Here is a 19,975-nt window from a genome sequence, read left to right on the forward strand (position 1 = left end):
ACACACACATGCACAAACACAGGCTGTCTGACTGGGAGGTTAGGGAAAGCAACAGAATAAATAAAAGGGTGGAGATATGGGTCAAGACAGATATCAATTTGGAATAAAACAGGCTGCCTTGGGTTTATGCCCTGGGTTTAGGCTATCTCTGTAAAGAGGAGTATGGAAGCCGAGTGGATGATTTGGTGGCCTAAGATTTGCCAGTCGAGTGGTTAGGCAGATTTGGGATAGCATGGCAAAGGCCAAACTAAAATATATTTTCAGGTTTTGGCCCTTTTTAAAGTCAGAAGTAACATCTGTGTTTGAGAGATTCGGTCTGTGGGATGTTTCATGTGGAGTTTCTCTTCTGGACAGACTGAGAGAGCAGGTGCCAGGGAAGGCAAGCTGTTGGCTATGGTTCCCAGATATAGAAAGAGGTTCACAATATGTACATATAGAGAGAGAGAAGTGAGTGAGTGTGTGTGTGTGTGTGTAATCTTCTCTCGATTACCTGAAGCGTGTTTTATCAATGTAATGCTCAATGTGATGACATGGAATATGTCTTGTAATATGCTTGATCAATATCTGTGAAGATAATACTCTGACTTCTGTTTCTTTATTACATTCACGTTCAGCTTGTGAACCATCCTTCTGTTGTGAGTTTTACAAACTGTATTTATGGCACGATATTGATTCAATTTACATTTCGTTTTGATGAGAGTGTTCAGCATTCCGTCAAATTGAGACCGAGGTCACAACTGATCTATTTGACTAACATTACTGATGTTGATATGACTGTATAACAGAACAAATTGTTTAGATGTATGCCTTGCTTTCCCGTGTGTGTGCGTTTGTGTTTCCTTGTTACCTCAGGCTCAAGTTGTACTTTGGGTATAACCGACAGTAAGATATAACACAGTATACAAGACAGTGTGTAATGAAAGCAGCAAAGGCCTGCACAGGTTGGACATGCAGCTATGCCATCTGTCTTTCAAACTTCCTTGAATAGCCACCTGAGAAAATCCCATGTTGTAGACATCCATTTGGCTTGTGAGTGGCGTGTTAAAGTAATCTTGTGCACGCACGTATGGTAGCCACTCGGTGCTTTTTCATGTTTAATGATCATTTTCCACTAACTTGAAATCATTGAAGCCCTTTTTTTCGTCTTTTTTATTTCTTTATTTTTTTAAACATAAAATTGCTCCCTCCTGCATGGAGTTCATGGTCCTAACTGGCTCTTCAGAAGTTCATGTTGTGTTTTTCTCTACAGAGGACTGTATGTGTGGTTGAGCCGATATGCATTGTATGTTTTTGAAAGTAAACTGTAGTTATTTTTCACGTTAATGAACAGATTAATTTAACAGATCAAATCAAGCTCATATTTAATATCGTCATTCAAATCAATCTACAGACAAAGTAAATAGAACACATAGCAACTGTCTTTATTGAACACTGGTATTTTACAATGTAAGGATTCAACATATATATAGTTCCAAAGCCTACAAGAAAAGTTAATTAAATATTTATATATATCTTTACAAATGTTTATGAAGGATTCAAAGAGAGCTTGTGTGGGTAAACTTGTGGTCCGGGAAGTGTACAAAGATAGACATGCACAAGAAACAGTTACTATGGTAACTTAGATGTCACCTTTACAAAATGGCTGAGTTGTACTCTCACTTCTCTCTCTCACTTGCTCGCTCTCTCTCTCTCTCTCTCTCTCTCTCTCTCTCTCTCTCTCTCTCTCTCTCTCTCTCTCTCTCTCTCTCTCTCTCTCTCTCTCTCTCTCTCTCTCTCTCTCTCTCTCTCTCTCTCTCTCTCTGTCTCTCAGAAACCCACAATCACACACACACACTTTACATAAATCAAACCCAGTCAGTAACCCCATCTTACATTCACACCCTCTCTGTCCAAATGGTAAACACACTGGATGTTATGGTAGGCTACTGGTTACATGGCATATGCCATGATTCGCTGTGTTTCAAGTGCTCTCTCAGAACTGGGCGGGAGGTTGTGTAAACTGTTTGGGTGTATTTGTGTGTGTGTGTCTGCAATCCTCCCCCTTCCATCACTGCTAACCAGCTGATGACCAGCTGGTAATTGTCCTTGTTTACTTCCTGTTGACAGAATAAATAAACCGATGTCACTGTGAGCTGGCCTCCATGTTGATGGGCAGCTCTCCTCTTCCGAACCAGGTAGGCACACGCACGCACTCACAGACACACACACAAACACACACAGAGCTCAAAGGCACAGGGGCTACTCTGTCTTTTCAGTTTTTCCATCTTTAGTCTGCGGCTCGGACGTTTTCCGAAGCGGAGTCTTTTCCGAGCTGCTGTTGATCTGGCCGCTCTCGAGCCCAGAGGTTTTCCCGTTGGAGTGTTTGTCCAGGTAGTTGAGCATCTCACTCAGGACAGTCTGGAAGGTACTGAGAGCCGCACAGACAGCCGGCGTGCCGAAACCATGGGTGATCAGACTGAGGGGGACCAGACAAGGCTGCTGTTAGTTACCATATCACTGCCACTGAAAAAACGAATCAAGCCAAGCCTGAGTGAAAGTCTAATTGGATTATGGGCTGTGTGTGTGTGTGTTACCTGAAGTGGGTGAGGTGTCTCTGGATATCCAGGTCCAGGATAGGGGTGGGTCTGGAGGAGCCAAGAGGAGAACGATCCTGACTCAGCAGGTCCTGAAACTCCTTACAGATTTGCCTGCAGAGTGAAGGAAGATGTGTCACAAACTATCCAGTGAGTGTGTGTGTGTGTGTGTGTGTGTGCGTGCGTATGTGCACACATCTACGTACTTGGTAGCCAGAACCATCTTCTTGCGTGCGTTGGTTTCTTTAGGTTCACTGTGTTGTCTGGCTAGATGTTCCCCTACAGCCTTGGTGGGAAACTCTGTCTCGCAGGTGTACCCAAAGTCCCTTGCCAAGTGGAGGGCTTCACCTACACACACACACACCACACACACCACACACACGCACAACATACACACAGCAAAAGTGATCAGATGAGACTAAAGCTTGGTAATAGCGAGGGGTGATTGAGAGACACGTCATCTCATGAAGAAGTAGATGTTCGTCTGATCTGTACCTTCCACTAGAGAGGTCAGGAGGGTTACGTTAGCTGCTTTCCTTCGGCCTGCTGGTAGGTTCAGACCCAGACGGTCAAGTTTCTCCCGCAGGCACCTGCCACCGTTCTTGGACTTGGCTCTGCGTGGGAATCGAAATTATAGAAATGTCTCTCGCCATAAAATGATGACATACATATTAGCGATATTACGGGATGTATTGTACATTTTTTAAACCCCTGAAAAGGATGAAAGTCATATGGATGGAGAGTGGAGACCAGCCACATGCTCTATTTTCTATTCATCAGACAGAGGAACTGATCCTATCCAACATGTCCTCTCTCCCTCCCCTTCTCCCTCTCCCTCATCAATAATACAGTGCTGGCAGCTCATGCTTTCCTCTTTTCTCTCTGATCATCGCGTGCGTTGGTCTGGTCTCTCCTCTTGAACTCCCTGGACACCCCTAACACATGCATCTAACTCTTCCATGGCCTACATTGTGTGTATAATCTATTTTGTTCAATGAATGAAAAACAGACGCAACCTTCTGCTCTATATGCTTACCAACTTTTATTTTTAAACGTTTTTAACCTCTTTTTTTGTTTGTTTTACCTGCGGAGAATCCCTCCCAGCAAGGAAGCGTTGAGGCACTCTGGCGGTGAGAGTCTCCGCTTCACTTCGGCGATGGTGACCTTGTACTTGGAGGTTGAGCTGAGCAGCGACAAGCGGCCCGGTACCGAACAAAACAGATCGGTGGGGTTCACCACACAGGTCCCACCTGCACACAACAACAGACGTCAATAACGGTTCAAAACAAATTATGCCAAGAAGGGCTCGTATCGAGGCTTGTTTCTTTAATCTGTTCCTTCACAAATTTGTATTGAACCCAGGCTAATAGTAGCTTGATAATAGACAAGATAGTCTACATACATCTATAGATTATTTATGTTCTATGGTTAAAGTAACAGGGGCTTGGACTACTTATGCCAAAATAGGCTATTTCTTAATAAGGTAATAAAGGTAATTTAAAGTAATATATAATGTTCCTGAAGTGTAAAAACCAAGCAAGTAAAAAACACCCCAGAAAAGATGCCAAGACATATTATAATTCTTATGATGCTTTATGTATCTAACACCTGGAACCGTAAGTAAAATCAAAAGGGTAACAAAATAAAATGTGTATCTTATTGAAGGCTGCTTAAATGAAAGCCAATCGGCCAATATGATAAATATAGCCTAATTATTCTGTAGATTACACCAAGTGTTTATAGAGAGGACATCCCAAAAAATATAGCCTACTCCTTTCTTCTTTCTCTGACAGAGACTACATTGGTTCCTTGGTTTTAGTCTTTTAGTTAAAGGTGTGTGTACGTGCGTGCAGGCGTGCGTGCGTGCGTATGGTTTGACCAGCAGAGGCACTAAAGTCCAGCTTCATGTGACAGTTTCCAGGTCGACCTGCCTGTCAGCCTCACGCGCTTTGACAGAGTGCACGTCTCTGAAAGCTGTGAGTTCACATCATATTAATTCCCTCCCAAAAATGTTTTGATTCAAAGTAGTTTGTATTTTATGTTGCCAAGGGCAATCGAAAAAGAGCTATTGCCGGTAGTGCACTGGAGCGCGCGGGCCCAGAGGCGATAGCGGTATTTAAGCAGCGGAGAGTAGCCTCGGGCGGCGGCGCGAGCGGCGGCGGGATCACACGCGGAATCAAGCGCCTTTTACGAGTTTGCCACGAAAATTAAAGAAAAAGAGACATGGGCCAAATGTCATTCTCCTCCTATTTTAACAACAATGTTTATAGCAGCAGTCACGAGATAGTACAGCCCACACAAACCCACCAATGTCTCAGAGAAGGCGCGCGCATGCCAGGGCGCGCGTCTGCGATAAGCTTGATCAGCTCGTGAAAGCTGAGCGGGATACCAGTGATTAAAACACAGACGACTCCTATAAGTAGGATACGCATTTCTTGAGTGATTTCTTTTGAAAAAGGTTATGTGAATATTCATGCCGCCAAAGCCGCAGTCAGAAAGAACAACATTAATATGATCTCCACTGAATTCGGGCCCGCGCAGCATTAGCATATCAAAGCGGCTGCCCGAGGCGAGAGAAGCTATCGATACGGGAGCGCGAGGTAAAGCAAAGATCATTGGTTGTGATGGTTGGAGCGGCGGAGCTTGCGGCTAAATCCTGCACACCATTAACCGAATGCGATAGCGGAGGGATTCCCGCGTCAATCCGCGAGAAAGCCCAACATCTAGACAAAGTTGATGAAAAATTAAACCTAAGACACAGTCTGCTTTATGGAAAACGACATATGTGTATAGAGCAAGAATAACGGCTGAATAAAAACCTCTTTGATGGAACAGACAGTGGTCCGGAAAGAACTAGCCAAGTGTGAGAAAATCAGTTCCTTATTGCACGCACCTGAGCTTCTGACAAGCTTAGCTTTAACCATGCAACACCTGCAAAGACTGACTTGGTTATCATAAAGACAGCTCATGCAGTGTTATTACACCAGAGCAAAATTAGGCCTATGATTCACAATCTTCAACCTTGTTAGGCTTCCTTACTCTTGCTAACTGGATCGACAGTTATTCAGTTTTTAATAAAATGAATACATTTTAAATTTACTTAGGTGTTTCTAAAGCCTACCCTACCAAAGGTGAAACGCAATAAAATCAAACCAACCGAAAACGTTTTAGGACTTTTATATAAATACAAGAAACAACCCCAATGTAATAAAGAAAACATTGGCTCCTTTTGTTAGTTTGAAAATGGTTCTCCATGTGTTATGTTTATAAATAAATTTCCCCTCACTCTCCCTTTGTTATTTTAGTACTTAGTAAATTATTTGTCATTATACTGTTTTGCCTAATGTTATTACAACTTTGATGATTAGAGTTGTTGTCATTGTTATTAACAACTGAAAAAAACATAATAATAATTAAATGAAGCCGAAGAATATTAGCATTATATTATCGAAATTACTATTATTTCCGATTATCAACACATTTTCAGTATCAGTGTGCCAATAATACCACAAATAGACCTAATACCCCAAATGGTATAATAATAACACAAATAATTATGCTGTTATTATTGGTATTGCTTTTAGATGTGGTATTATCGTATTTATGTCAAATAATTACTATTATTAGCCTATTAGTTAATACTGTGGTTGTGGATAGCGACTGGGATCTATATGAAGAAAAATCGGAAATAAAGAAATAGTTGTAGGGCTTAATTAATGCTGTCATTTAAATAATTTGTCCTACAACCCATACCTCTATTTAGTTACCATTTGGTTTGCATGTGCAGGCCTAAACTAACCTTTACATTCACACCTCCCATTGATGATACAACCTGTAGAAAACCAATACACTCATCTAGACAGGCTATTGCAGTTTTTGGACGCTAGCATGTCATTACAACAGCCATTATCTTATATAAACTTTAGCTCATTAATACAACCACACATTTCACATGCATTTTAAATTATGATGGCTGTTTCGTTCCTCTTAAAATGTTCCATGAGCTCGACATTTATGGCACGTCAAATGAGAAAATGCTTGCACAGTTTTACACGAAAATCTAATTTTCTAATATTATTAACCTGTGCATAGTTGTTACATTTCAGGAAATCCGTGTGTACTTGTTTGAATTTTTGGCGTGTGTTTTGTACCCCTTGATCTGAGGTCTCCATATTTTATATTTCGGGTGTGTCTCAGGCAAACAGTAAAAGGTAACAGGTCTTACCTCTCCGGATGACGCCCCCTTGGCCGTTGAGCACGAGCCCGCACTGCGCCTCCACGGAGCCCTGAGGAGCATAATTCCAACCGTTACCAGAGTCTGATCAAGCAAGACAAAATAAACAATATGACTACCCTGCATGCTATAGCCCCAATACAGACTTACTCAGCCCTTCACAATCCCATTGTCGAACAGGTTTGACGAACACACAGCCTACGGTAAATTGCATATGTTTGAAGTGTTGTTGACACCCGCACCAACCTGTTGTAGACTAAATGTATATGAGTGGACATAACCACAGATTTGGAACCTGTTACCCGCAGCCTATTTTCCTGCAGACGCCCGCGTGCAGGGTCTTTTATCAAAGATGTAATCAAGACAGAGAAACACGAGATTTTATTCAGAAAACAGTTAATCCCTCGTGTGAGCCTTGAGGCGGCTGGAGCTCAACCTGGCCTGCGAGCGCAGAACCCTGATTAAAATAAAACACACTCGCGCCACACAGACGAGGCCTTGTAGGTCTTTTTAACAAACTCCTGCTCTATTTTTCTTTTTATTCCGGAGCTAAAGTGATTATAAAATCAATATACAAAACGCAGAAGTCTTGCATGAATTAGCTTGCTGACGGGCGAAAGGTGTGGCAGGTCCTTTGTTAAGCATGAAAATCTCTTTAGGCACTCAAAGATGCGACTGTGCGCACGAGACTGGGCACATCTGTTCTACCCGCTCCGCCTTTTCGAAGCTCAGGTTCACGTGCCATTCTTTTTATAAAAAAGGTCGAAAAACCTTTTTTAAAGTGTGTGTGTGTGTGTGTGTGTAAGTATATGTGGGTGTGTGTGTGTGTGTGTGTAAGATACGTTAGTTTGTGTGTTTTTACCAGGCAGCGAGTTAGTTTTCTTGTAACAAGCATAGCCTAGGTAGGCTAGCCAAAAACATACTAAACCAAAAGTAACTTTTGCATTATTACTAATAATATTAGATTCTGATCTATAAATGTAAAAATGAATATAGACTAAAGAGCAATATATAAAAATAACAGAACGCAAAGTAGGCTAATAATCCAACAAGTAGGGTTTATGCCAACTCGATTATAAAAAGATATATTAGAACAATAGGTCTACCAATCGACAAGCTTATTTCTTAAAATCATTGGATCATTATGGACGTTATGGATGTTAAAGGCTTGCCAATAACATAAAAGTGCTAGTAAAACTAATCATGTTGTTAGGTCAACAAATAATAATAATAATAGCCTAGAAATATTAATACTGTTTTATAGCCAGCAATAATAATTAGGCCTATAAGCGTACATTTATATATAGGTTATTTGGTATAATTAACCTACAGTAAGGACAATGTATTATAATTCATAAATTAACCTGTGACTATAAGACGTGGATCAGGTATTACGCTGAGTGTGGAAAGATTGCGAGTGTTAGTCTGTAGGCCTATTGAACACTATAAAAGGTTGAGAAATTGTCTAAAATGACTAAAGTATATGTTGGTATCTTAACCGTGTTTAACTGGAGCCGCCGCAGCTCAGATGTCGCTGCATAAATAACCAGTTGATTGACATTAAGTCGGTAATTGGATAAACTACGGTGCTTTACGGCGCTCGAGCGGGCCATTGTGCCTCGAACCCCGATCCGTTAATCCACCCTTTACAGGAGAAAAGAGAACCAGCGGCTTTTCTATGCCTCAACAGCCGGACACACACACACACACACACACACACACACACACACACACACACACACACACACACACACACACAGAGAGAGAGAGAGAGAGAGAGAGAGAGAGAGAGAGACAGACAGACACACATACACATGCAGAATAATTTTCATTTCTTTACATCGAAAAGAATATGTAAAATGTAGGTCACGTGCACTTTCAGAAAAATAAAGCACGGATTGCACAATAGAATAGTGGACTATTGGTCTATGCCTTGCAGTCGATTAATTCTTTGAATCAGACTTGCCTTTCAGATTTTCGAGGTTGCATGGCCCTAACTCTTCGTGCCCACATTTATTGAATTAGGCTTTGGCCTGCACCCTGTATTTAACCTCCAAATTAAATATTATTAGCCTATTTAATAATTTCACAAAATATGCCTGGATATACAAAGCACCAACTGAAGGAGCCCTGCTGTCTTGGAAATGTAAGAAACTGTCTGGTGCTGGATGGCTGAAGGGGTTTCTGTGCCGTGCTAGTTTTAATGGGATGTTGTGGACTTGAGTTTAAAGCGCTACGTCTGGGGGTGTACTATGACGATATAGTCTTCGTCTGCAGACGTGGGTCGGAGAAAGGTTGATATTAATATGGCGAAGAGGAGAGCACGGGTACCTGAAGGTCGTCGGCTCCGGGTGGCTGCAGGCCGAGGCCCGCTCCGGGCAGCAGCCTTTGGTCGGGGTGCATACCATACTGAGAGCCGTGTGACGTCATCAGAGACAGGTCATGACGGCGGTAAGCGTCAAGGCAGCCCAGTTCGCGTCGCTGCTCGTCCAAGCAAGAGGACTTTAGCGCGCGGGCGTTGTGCAGGTTGATGAAGTCAGCCGGCTCCCCGTGCGCGTGGTGTATCTGTTGGTAATACTGGCCCGAGTGTAGCGAGTTGAGGCTGTATGCGTCGGGCGCCACGGCGGGGTGGGAGTGCTGAAACTCGTAGTGAAAGGACTGGTGGTGTAAAGGGGTGTACTGATGGTTGGTGGAGAAGTAGGGGGAAGCAAACTCTGTCCCTGTAGCCGGGTATGTGAGCGGGGAGGAGGAGGAATAAGCGACCGAGGAGTTAGCTACGGATTCCAGACAGCCCAGCTGCATCAGACGGTAGCTGTTTGATCCGTCGTGACGTATCTATGAGGAATAAAGAGAGAAAAATATGAGCGATGTCATTTAGCATCCCTCTCAGTCGTGCGCTCTGCTTTTAACGCATGCTGCCTCCCAAACATATTCAAACACAACCCCGAACACAACTCAAACAAGCTCACACAACTCAAAGTGTTTTCTTTAAAAAAAAAAAACACCTGAAGGAGATGTCATTCCACAAGCCCGGGAGGGGAAAGCACGGCAGCTCAAGTCCTCGGTGTTTTTGGCATGCCTGTCATTCGTTGTGCTGCATTTTCAAGAGCGTGCTTATATATTATTATTACCGAGCTGCTGGCAAATGTACTGTCCCAGCTCTGCGCGCGGTGGATGGCAGGTAAAAAATGTGAGACACCGGGGTGTTCCGCCCTAAATGTTCTAATCACACCGTTACCGGTTACACACGAGCCTGATTTGCCTCCCCTCTCTAATAAAAAAGCACCGTTTTACCGGCAGCTATAGTAAGACTCACGAGCAGTCCTCTCCCCACTCGTTTTCTGACACACACACACACACCGAAGAGCCCTTCTGGCGACAGATGTCATAACGAATTTTACTCTTTCTTTATTTCATCTAACAATTTGAATTACATATAATGGTTCCACAATTTGAGAATTAAACGAATAAATAAATACCTCAGCGTCGTGGACCAGACCGGGGAAGGTTGCTGACATGGTGCTTCTCCGGTAAACCGGCTTCCCTTGCGATCGAATAAATGCGTTAAAATCCCAAAATCGAAAGAAATGAAAAAGTCCCTGTGCGGAGCAGCAGAAAGCTGGTGGAACGCGAGCGTCTCCCCTCTGCACGGACGCGGCTGGCGCGCGGATTTTGTACTTGCAGGGTATTTCTCGGCTGATGTCGTAGGTCCCTTGGTAATATAGAAGTTTTGAAAATTAAGCATCAGCATTGAGGAATGGGAGGACAATAGACGGAGCTGAGCATCCCAAGAGACAAGGAATAAATATTGTATCTTCGCCTAATAAGGAACCGAGCGCTCTTTCAACATTTTCTATGGTTTTTGTGGACATTTTCTTTTTAACCGTGTGTATTTTCAGAGGGGGTTGTGGTTTCTTCGTTTTATTGTCCCTGCTTAAATCAATTTCAAAAACATTTTTTGGATTTCCAACGAAAATGTAAGTTTATTTTGAAAACGTATTCGATGTAGATTTTGTCTTCAAATTATGATGTAAATATACTTTTTCGATTTTTTTTTCCTGTGTTTAGACTTGACATTCTTTAAGAGGGCAATTTCAGATTTGAAACGGAACATTATTCTCTGGTCCTTTGCTGCATGTCTTGCATGTTCGAGTACGTTTTACCCCTTATTACGCGTTTCCTATTACACACATTGACTATTGATAATGTTTTTTGTAATGTCATTTATATATATAAATGGGCTATGAAATACGCTTGTATTTTTTTCACACAATTATTATGTGAATTGGAAATGTAGACAACAAGGTTATTATTCGAAAATGAAGAGTGTCACAATTGATATCACACATGTGCCTCTTTTAGGTATGCTATGTAAATTGCATTGCAAACAAGGTTAAAAAAAAATTACATTATATTTACTTTTCATAGCCTTTTAGTACAAGTGTTTGGGCTATTTGAGGAATTAAGTGTTCTACCACTCGCCCGTGTTCTGCCACTCGCTAGTGCATCAAGTCTAGGTTGCAGCTCGTGATGGAGCCTGTTTCTTTGTCGGTTTTGCTAAGCCGGTACTCACGCGCCAATGGGAAGTGTCACTGGCAGTGTTGCCTTTGTGAAGACCGACAGAGGCACGAGACCTTAACTGCATTGTGTGAGTGGCGGGGAGTGCACGGAGGTCAGCTCGCCCTCGGTTAAAACGGGTAGACCCACAGCCTCGTGACCTGAGCTCCCGCACTCACCTGAGCGCGCAACCTCAGGGTGGTCTAGCCCAGTCAGGAGCTGGATAACGGGCCTGGGGTGTTGGATAAGACGGCGGTTGGTTAACAGGGCCGGCAGAGAGTCTTGTGGACAGGACAGCCTAGAAACCCAGGAAGTGAGAGAAATAAAAATATGAAACGACAGCAGAAGCCTGGGCTTCCGGTCACGGCCTGCGGGGACGGCGCGAGTAGTGGAGAAGCAAGCTTCACTACTGAACTACTCTACAAGTCTGTCAGATATATCCACCATGCAACACACACGCGCACAGTGCGAGAGAAAGTCTGAGAGAGGGAGAGAGAGAGAGACGGAGAGAGAGAGTCCGAGTGAAGACAGGATAGCGCGTTCAAAGTGTTTTAAAGCCTCGAGCTCTCCTTATTTAACCTGAATTAGAGCAATTACTCCAGGTGCACCATACAAAGCCCAAACACTCATTCCTCTATACCAGACCAAAAGGCCTCACAGACAGACACTGCCACCGAGACGTATTTTCAGGACGCAAGTTCAAGTGTAACATAAGGACTGTGTTTTGATGTGTCATGGACTGTATCAAACAAAAGATTTATACTTTAACTGTAGACTGTGTCACCCGCGCTGACGCTGCGGTTACCGACGCTGTTGTTGACTCTGCTCTTTAATTAAGAAAGCCTACTTCTTCCCCCCATCTGTTCCAGTGAGTCTGTCTTATGGCTAAATAATGAATATAACTCGACCATTTCATCAGAACCATTAAACTTCTAACGAAATAAGCAGTCGTAAACTAATCTTTAAAGACAAACACAAACATTAGGCTATGCAGGTTTAATAAGGTTTTTTCATTTTCATGGAGTTTTCAAGGCCTGCGCGTCCGTGAGTAAATTAAGTATTCGATTGTTTTGCCTCAAGGCTTTATGAAACCTCCGCGAGAGTGAAGGCCAGTTGTCGCACGTAAGGATTAAAAGCTTTCCCTGCGTGTCCACCGGGCAGAACCCACTGTGTGTGCGCGAAGCACCAGTTGCGCTGTAGACGGTGCTAATAGGGCTTAGCTCTTGGAGCGGCCTCGCGGACGGGGCGGGAAGCGCAGCACCAGATGCGCAGTGAGCTCGAGCCCGGACCCGCTCCATCTGCTGCCTGCGAGACAGGGATAAGAACAGTCACCCATCCTCTCGCTCTCGACCCAGCGGCAGTATCTACTCACAAGCATGCACATAAGTTAATGCTTTATAGGCAAAGCTCTAAACTGTATCAATTTGTTCTAGGGCCTGTATCATTCCGTTTGTGTGTGCATGATGTCAGTTAGTGTAGGCTAATTGATGAATATAACCCATTCCATGGGAAAACGATTGAAAGCTTTCAATTCAGTGTTCTTTGTATTAATACATTGGTGTAACTTTAAACTGAGCCTAACTAGTGACCCAAAACTATTATGTGTTATCCTAGACTAAGAAATACTTGATTTAATCTGACTATAAAGTTACTCTCTATTTAAATCAATTCCATTAATTTGTCAGGCATATTCACAAAAACAACATTATAGCAATATTCCAATACAACGGAGTTAAACAATTGGGCGACTAATTTCAGAGGTACAGCCTACTTTCATGAAGCTTGCGTTCATTTATGTTTTCTACCAGAGAAATATATGCTTGTGTTTGATTACATAATACAAATATATTTAACTTGCAGCTTAGGCTACTGTTACAACTTTTAACTTAAATGTGCCTGTTAAACCAAAAAAAACATTGTCTGGTTGATGATATAAATTGTGTTTTGTGATCATAGTCGTAGTCTACATTTAGTTTCTGTTCTTTAAAAACTGTCATTTGGACAAACCATCATTTTTCCCCACCTGCAAAAAACAACCACTTATAAGGATTATTTTTATAGCCCTAAAATGTAAAAACCTAATATTAGAATTTAAAAAGACACTATCATTTTCGTGAAGTAGGCTAGAGTTGTTGATGAGTCTGTCTCGTGAATGCGAATTTTAATCAGTCTGCACCCTGCATGCGCACTGACCGGTCAGACACCGGACTCATATGGCCTCCAGCGTCCGTTACCTTTCTGCTGGAGAACCAGCCAAAATAACGATTGTTCCTAAGGAGACATAACAAACGATCCAGAAGATGTTTGTCCTCGTCAACAGCAAAGTAATTAAGAAATGGTGCCTGTCTGACCTACATACTGATCTGCTCAAGGAGGTGCAGGTTTATATGCTAATGGATCTGCTAATTGTGGATTTGCTTTGTCAGTTTGTTAGGGGGTGGGGCGTCACTCACAGCAAATGACTGGTTTATTTAAAGATTTGTAAATTAATTTAACAGTGCACGAGGTGTGTAGCAGGAAACAGGTGGTCGGTATTTAAATGAAGCAAAGACAGTTGCAGACTGTTGGCCAAACATTCCGAACAATACAGCCTACGTCACTATGTTCAATTGAATTAATATTAATACAAACAAACAACTAAACTATAGTCAAAATGCTGCTATAGACTGAACCTGATATTGCTAAATAGTCGATAGGTCATGGATATGCTCCTATGTTTGTGTTAATAATTGTGTTTATTAAGTAATATGCTAATAATAATAAAATAATGACATCAGGTAAGAATGAAATGGCAAATATGTTGGACATTTTTCCGATTGAACCCAATAAATATATCCTCCCGACTGGACATCGAATGTAGCCTGGTCCAAACACAAAGACAAACATTTTGAAGAAGGTACAAATTAAATTGTCGATCAAATATGCCATTGTCATTCCAAAGGGAAGGCCAGTCATGACCCGGTCTTGCCGTCTGAGAATATTTAACTGGGAGTGTTCCGGTGTAAAGTCAGTAGCCTACAGAGCGGGTGGCCTTCCCGTCGGTCTGACACGGTTCAAGTGCCTCAGGACATATCTGTGCAGATTCTTCAAGTTGTGAGGGCCTCAACTCAAAAATCATAATGGACTGCAAATTCATCAACACTCTCATGACAGTGAATAAGCAACTGGTAGGCTATCATTACCCGTTTGTATAGTCAATTAACGATGTAATTGTTGTGCTTTGTTAATGTAATTACTCCTCGAGTGAGCTGAAGTGAATTAAGAAGTTCATTCAGCCTAGACACGTGCCAGCTGCGTTAAAAACAAAAGAGTTCCACTCCACGCTCGTGAAAAGGCCAATCTGCTCCCGGTCAGACGGCCAACGGCCAGGCGCAAGAGGCTGTTAGAGAGACTCTGACCAGCATAAGGCCCGTGGTTCTGGATGAACTGAAAGCAAATATAGTACACTTCCATGTATTAATGAATGCAAAAAATACATCAAATTAATTTGATGAATTTTCAGGCATCCACACAGCAACAACGTTCAGGGCTGCAATGATGAACATTACTAACAGGCAGTGAATATTGAGGGCTTCTACTGTATATGAATTATCAGAATCAGAATCAGAATCAGAATCAGAAGAATCAGAATCAGAATCAGAATGGGATTTATTCGCCATGAAAGTTTGCTCAGACAAGGAATTTGCTTTGGCAGGAAGGTGCATCAAAGGTAAAATATAAATAATTTAATTACATGTCATTGTCCTATAGCCCACTTTTAGTCAACAATAAACACAATATATTCCTACATTATATCTCGTGCCAGGCGCAAAGAAACGTTCGAAAAAGTCTCAAATCAAGTCAGATTGATAATTGTACGCTTTGTTCAAAACTGCTACAAAAAATTGATCTCTCGTGACTCTGAAACTTTACTCAAGCAGCTGTTCGGCCGTGTGTGAGTTATGTGGATCGATGCTCATTAACTTCCGCTCTTTAAGTGTTTCTGAAGGTTTCGTTATGAACTCGCAATCACACGGAAAGAAGAGCTGTTTATCGACATGGATCACGGAAGTTTGTCATGCACGGTTTGAGACAAAGCAAGATGGGACCCATGTTCCCGTTTTATACTCGCTAAATAAAAGTGTAACCAATGACGTTATTGATACACCGTGTGTGGTGTGTGTTTTGGTCCGTGAGGGCAGACGCTTCACAAGGACTACGGGTGCTAATTTTACTCTGCAGGATGTTTATTTAAGTTTCAGATAGACTGGTGCATTATGAACCCTGTCTGTGTATGTGTATATACGTGACCAAATCTCCTCTTCAACAACTGGGGTTTAAGGGATGGGTGTTCTCAAGAGATTCAGTGATAATAAGAGTGAACAGTCAGATCCCTGAGATCAGGTTCTTGACTAATTTAGGGCACTCACTGTGTGTCCTGCGTTTCTTCATCTCAAACTTGATTTGTTTCCCTGATACTGTCACCCCATAAACACGTTTCTCTAGACTTTTGTGTCAAGAGGGAGTGCATTTCTTTAAAGGTTGAAGTGGGCAGCTTGTTGGGGCAGCGATCTGACAGCGGTTTGTTGTCCTGGATGTCTGTAGTGTTGCCTCTTCCAGTGTAGATGCACCTGTCCTGTCTGGGGGCTGGGCACACAGAGGCCAGGTGCATCTGTCCCACCACTCTGGTACAGTTCCTGTCCTGGCCAGCAGAGCGCGCTGTGCTAGCAGTGCAGCCTAAGGGGAAATTACAGGTCTGTCAAAGGGTAGAGGACACACACACACAAACACACACTTGCATGCACAAGCACATACACACTGACATACACACACACAAACACACACACACCTCCCAGACGCAGGCTCAATTACTTTGATCATGTAATTCCTGTGTAATCTCTGTAATCTTCAGCAGAGCTGTGTGAATGTATATTCTGTGTGTGTGTGTGTGTGTGGGGAGGGGGGGGGAGATATGTGGGCTGTATGTTGGATTACCCAGATGAAGGGGAGGCCAGGACCTCCTTTAAAAAAACAATTCAAATCAAATACTCCAATCAGTTTCTCTTGTTGACAGACAAGTATAGACAAGTAGTTGGTTGATTTACGCTTTTGTGTATATGTATATATATATATATGTGTGTGTGCGTGTACATCTATATGTAAAGTGTGTCAATTGTGGAAAGATTATTGAGGGTTTAGCTGCTACATACATGTTCTAAATGAAAATGATGCAGTGAGATGAGTTGAGAGTTTTCCCTTTGTCTGAAGCGTCCAAACCCAAACTGTAAATGCCTTAAATGTCTCCCACAGGAAGGACACCTTCACAGTTTGATGAATACGTTATGTTGTCAATGTAGTCCTCCTCTGCTCAACAGTGAATAAAGACTCAAAGTGTGAGTCTGTGTGTGAGTTTTTTGTGAAAGTCATTTACAACAGGAAACAGATTTCCACTTGGTTTCCAAGGAGAAGACGTCGAAGAGGAGGGGAGAGAGAGGGACAAACGAGAAAGGAAAGTTCAGTTGTGAACAGTGTTGTGCTGTTGATAACTGTTTTTGGAGGGAACCGAAATAGCAGAATATACGTTGTCTGTTGACTTGTTTACATAAGACAACTGTTGGTTGTGGAATCAGAACCTGTCGTTGTCAAGCCGACGACTGTGGTAGAACAGCTGGGATCTGAAAGCCAACCACACATTATATCAACCTTTTTTGTCACGTTCTTCTCCATCTAGGGCTGTACACCGCAGTGAAAGACTAGCACCCACATTAAACCAAGTTCAGCCCACACATACATGGTAGATTAAAGAGGATGTAAAAAAAAAGTGTCTCCACATGCGCGTGCGTGCGTGCGTGTAGCGTTAGATGCATGTCGCTAACACATGAAGTTTCTCCTGTATAATTACCAGGGAAGTCTCCTGATGTGGGACCTTTCCTGTTCTCACAATGAACCCATTTACTGCTGCAAACCATCAAACATTCACCAAGCAAACACACAACACACACACACAACACACACACACATTGAAGCATTTCAAACGAATGCAGGGAAATAAACAGAAAGGAGCGCACACAACCCCTCGTTCCTGTGGGAGTTTTACTATGCCGTACTTCTGCTTCTCTCATCCGTCTCTCTCTCTCCTCCTCTCTCTCTCCTCTCCCTCTCTCTCTCCTCTCCCTCTCTCTCTCCTCCTCTCCCTCTCTCTCTCCTCTCCCTCTCTCTCTCCTCTCCCTCTCTTCCAATGCTCCTTTGTCTCCCTGATTATGCAGCCGATCCCAGGGTGCTCTACTCACTGAGATCATCCACCTGTCAATCACACACACACACACACACACACACACAGATGTACCGTCATCCCTGCTACGTGGTGATATATTAATGATCAACATGTTCATAATGTGCCTCATACTTATTAAACAGCGCACGTCTCGCAATTTCAAAACACACCAAAAGACACAATAATTCAACCCAGTCAAACTGCTCGGTCCTGTTTGAAGGGAACTTTGAGAACGAGACATTGGTATTCTCTTCTCGTTCAGACGGAGGAGCACAGCGGGGACTAGACGGAGAGACAATCACTGTGTCAAAAGGGCAAAGACTTGTCACACACTATAATGATCCAGACGGATCCAATGGTCCAGGGTGTGCCAGCGTCTCCTGTGCGGAGAGACACTCAGCTAGGAGGCTGGAGGAGAGACACTCAGCTAGGAGGCTGCAGGAGAGACACTCTGCTAGGAGGCTGGAGGAGAGACACTCAGCTAGGCCAACGCTGGAGGAGAGACACTCAGCTAGGAGGCTGGAGGAGAGACAGTCTGCTAGGAGGCTGGAGGAGAGACACTCTGCTAGGCCAACCCTGGAGGAGAGACACTCAGCTAGGAGGCTGGAGGAGAGACACTCAGCTAGGAGGCTGGAGGAGAGACACTCAGCTACGCCAACGCTGGAGGAGAGACACTCAGCTAGGAGGCTGGAAGAGAGACACTCTGCGAGGCCAACGCCGGAGGAGAGACACTCAGCTAGGAGGCTGGAGGAGAGACACTCAGCTAGGCCAACGCTGGAGGAGAGACACTCAGCTAGGAGGCTGGAGGAGAGACACTCAGCTAGGAGGCTGGAGGAGAGACACTCAGCTAGGCCAACGCTGGAGGAGAGTCACTCAGCTCTCTCTCTCTCTCTCTCTCTCTCTCTCTCTCTCTCTCTCTCTCTCTCTCTCTCTCTCTCTCTCTCTCTCTCTCTCTCTCTGTCTCTCTCTCTCAGCCCCATCGCTCTGTCGCTCTCGTAGAGAGACAGAGAGAGGGAGAAAGATTCCCGGCCTTAGCCCTGTGTGTTCCAATGTCGAGGTTGCCATGGTAACGGCGGTGGTCTCGTGGCCTAGGATACCCACATCCACCACAAGCTGCTCTCTTTCGCGCTGTCTTTTTTCTCTCTCTCACTGATTCGCACACACACACAATACATATTCTGAGCTACAGGTGCTTCCTGGGTCTCTTACTCTCTCATTTGATTGACAGGCTCCAGGGCCAGTGGATCACAATTAGTGATGCAGCTAATTTCCCACAATGCCCTGCAGCCACTGGGCGCCCGCTGCGCCTGCAGCCAGCTCATCAATATTCATGGTTATGCTGATGAACATGGCAATGGGAGCACCAGCACCTAGGTGAACTTCTGCCATGGCCCTGCCCAATCGGAGCTTTGAAATCCCACAGACGGTCCAATCAGAGCACAGCTCGGAGGAAATGGTGGCCAAGATGTCTGACCCGCTTGCCTGGGGTGAGAAAAAGAGTTGTTAGAGATGGAGGACGAGGTGGAGTTTGAACACACTCCACCACCATTCCATCACGGAACACATGCTGCGCTGGATGAACCGCAAGAACGCAGAGCTGTTGTCCTGACGAGACATCAAAGATACTTTCACGCCACACGTGCGGTACCCAAACACTTAAACACACGCACACACACACTGCGAGGGGAGACACTGACAGAGATCTGTGGTAAAACCAAAGAGGATGGATCAGAGCGTTGATCTAATCAGCCCTGAGTTCTAAGGAGCAGCTTCTCTTTCTCTCTCATTCTTCCTCTCCGCCTTCCTGCCTCTTCTCTGAAGGAAACACGGCCTTCTCCTCCGCCTAGCCCTTCACGCATCACTTCTCTCTCCTGCGCATGCAGCACAGCCTCCCTCGACTGGGGCCCAGACTAGGGCCCAGACTAGGGCCCAGACTGGGGCCCAGACTAGGGCCCAGACTAGGGCCCAGACTGGGGCCCAGACTAGGGCCCAGACTAGGGCCCAGCCTAGGGCCCAGACTAGGGCCCAGACTAGGGCCCAGACTAGGGCCCAGCCTAGGGCCTCGACTGGGGCCCCGACTGCTGTTGATGGAGACTGGAACCCCCACAGCATAACACAGTAGTGGGTTGGACTGTCTCCAGTAGAGTTACTTACTTGAAAAAGGTAATCCTGACACAGTGCAGTGGTGATGAACAGGGATGTGCGTGCGTGTGTGTGCGTGCATTCGTGGGTGTGTGTGTGTGTGTGTGTGTGTGTGTGTGTGTGTGTGTGTGTGTGTGTGTGTGTGTGTGTGTGTGTGTAGGTGTTATTGAGAAGCATGGTGTTCCCCTGAGACTTCCTCCATTAATTGTGAAGTGA

General features: G+C 44.0%; 1 protein-coding gene across 1 annotated transcript; it reads right to left on the minus strand.

Annotated features, from left to right (window-relative positions):
• Nucleotides 1-1,664: 1,664 nt before the first annotated feature.
• Nucleotides 1,665-10,496, minus strand: tfap2d (transcription factor AP-2 delta (activating enhancer binding protein 2 delta)). The gene is made up of 8 exons (XM_062467931.1): nucleotides 10,287-10,496; nucleotides 9,139-9,642; nucleotides 6,799-6,859; nucleotides 3,658-3,823; nucleotides 3,069-3,187; nucleotides 2,780-2,921; nucleotides 2,574-2,687; nucleotides 1,665-2,455 (listed from the first exon to the last, which is right to left on the minus strand). Exons 1-8 carry the CDS (start codon nucleotides 10,323-10,325, stop codon nucleotides 2,239-2,241), a joined length of 1,362 nt encoding a protein of 453 aa, XP_062323915.1. The 5' UTR covers nucleotides 10,326-10,496; the 3' UTR covers nucleotides 1,665-2,238.
• Nucleotides 10,497-19,975: the final 9,479 nt, after the last annotated feature.

This window comes from Osmerus eperlanus, chromosome 8 (genome assembly GCF_963692335.1).
Source record: "Osmerus eperlanus chromosome 8, fOsmEpe2.1, whole genome shotgun sequence".
NCBI lineage: Eukaryota > Metazoa > Chordata > Actinopteri > Osmeriformes > Osmeridae > Osmerus > Osmerus eperlanus.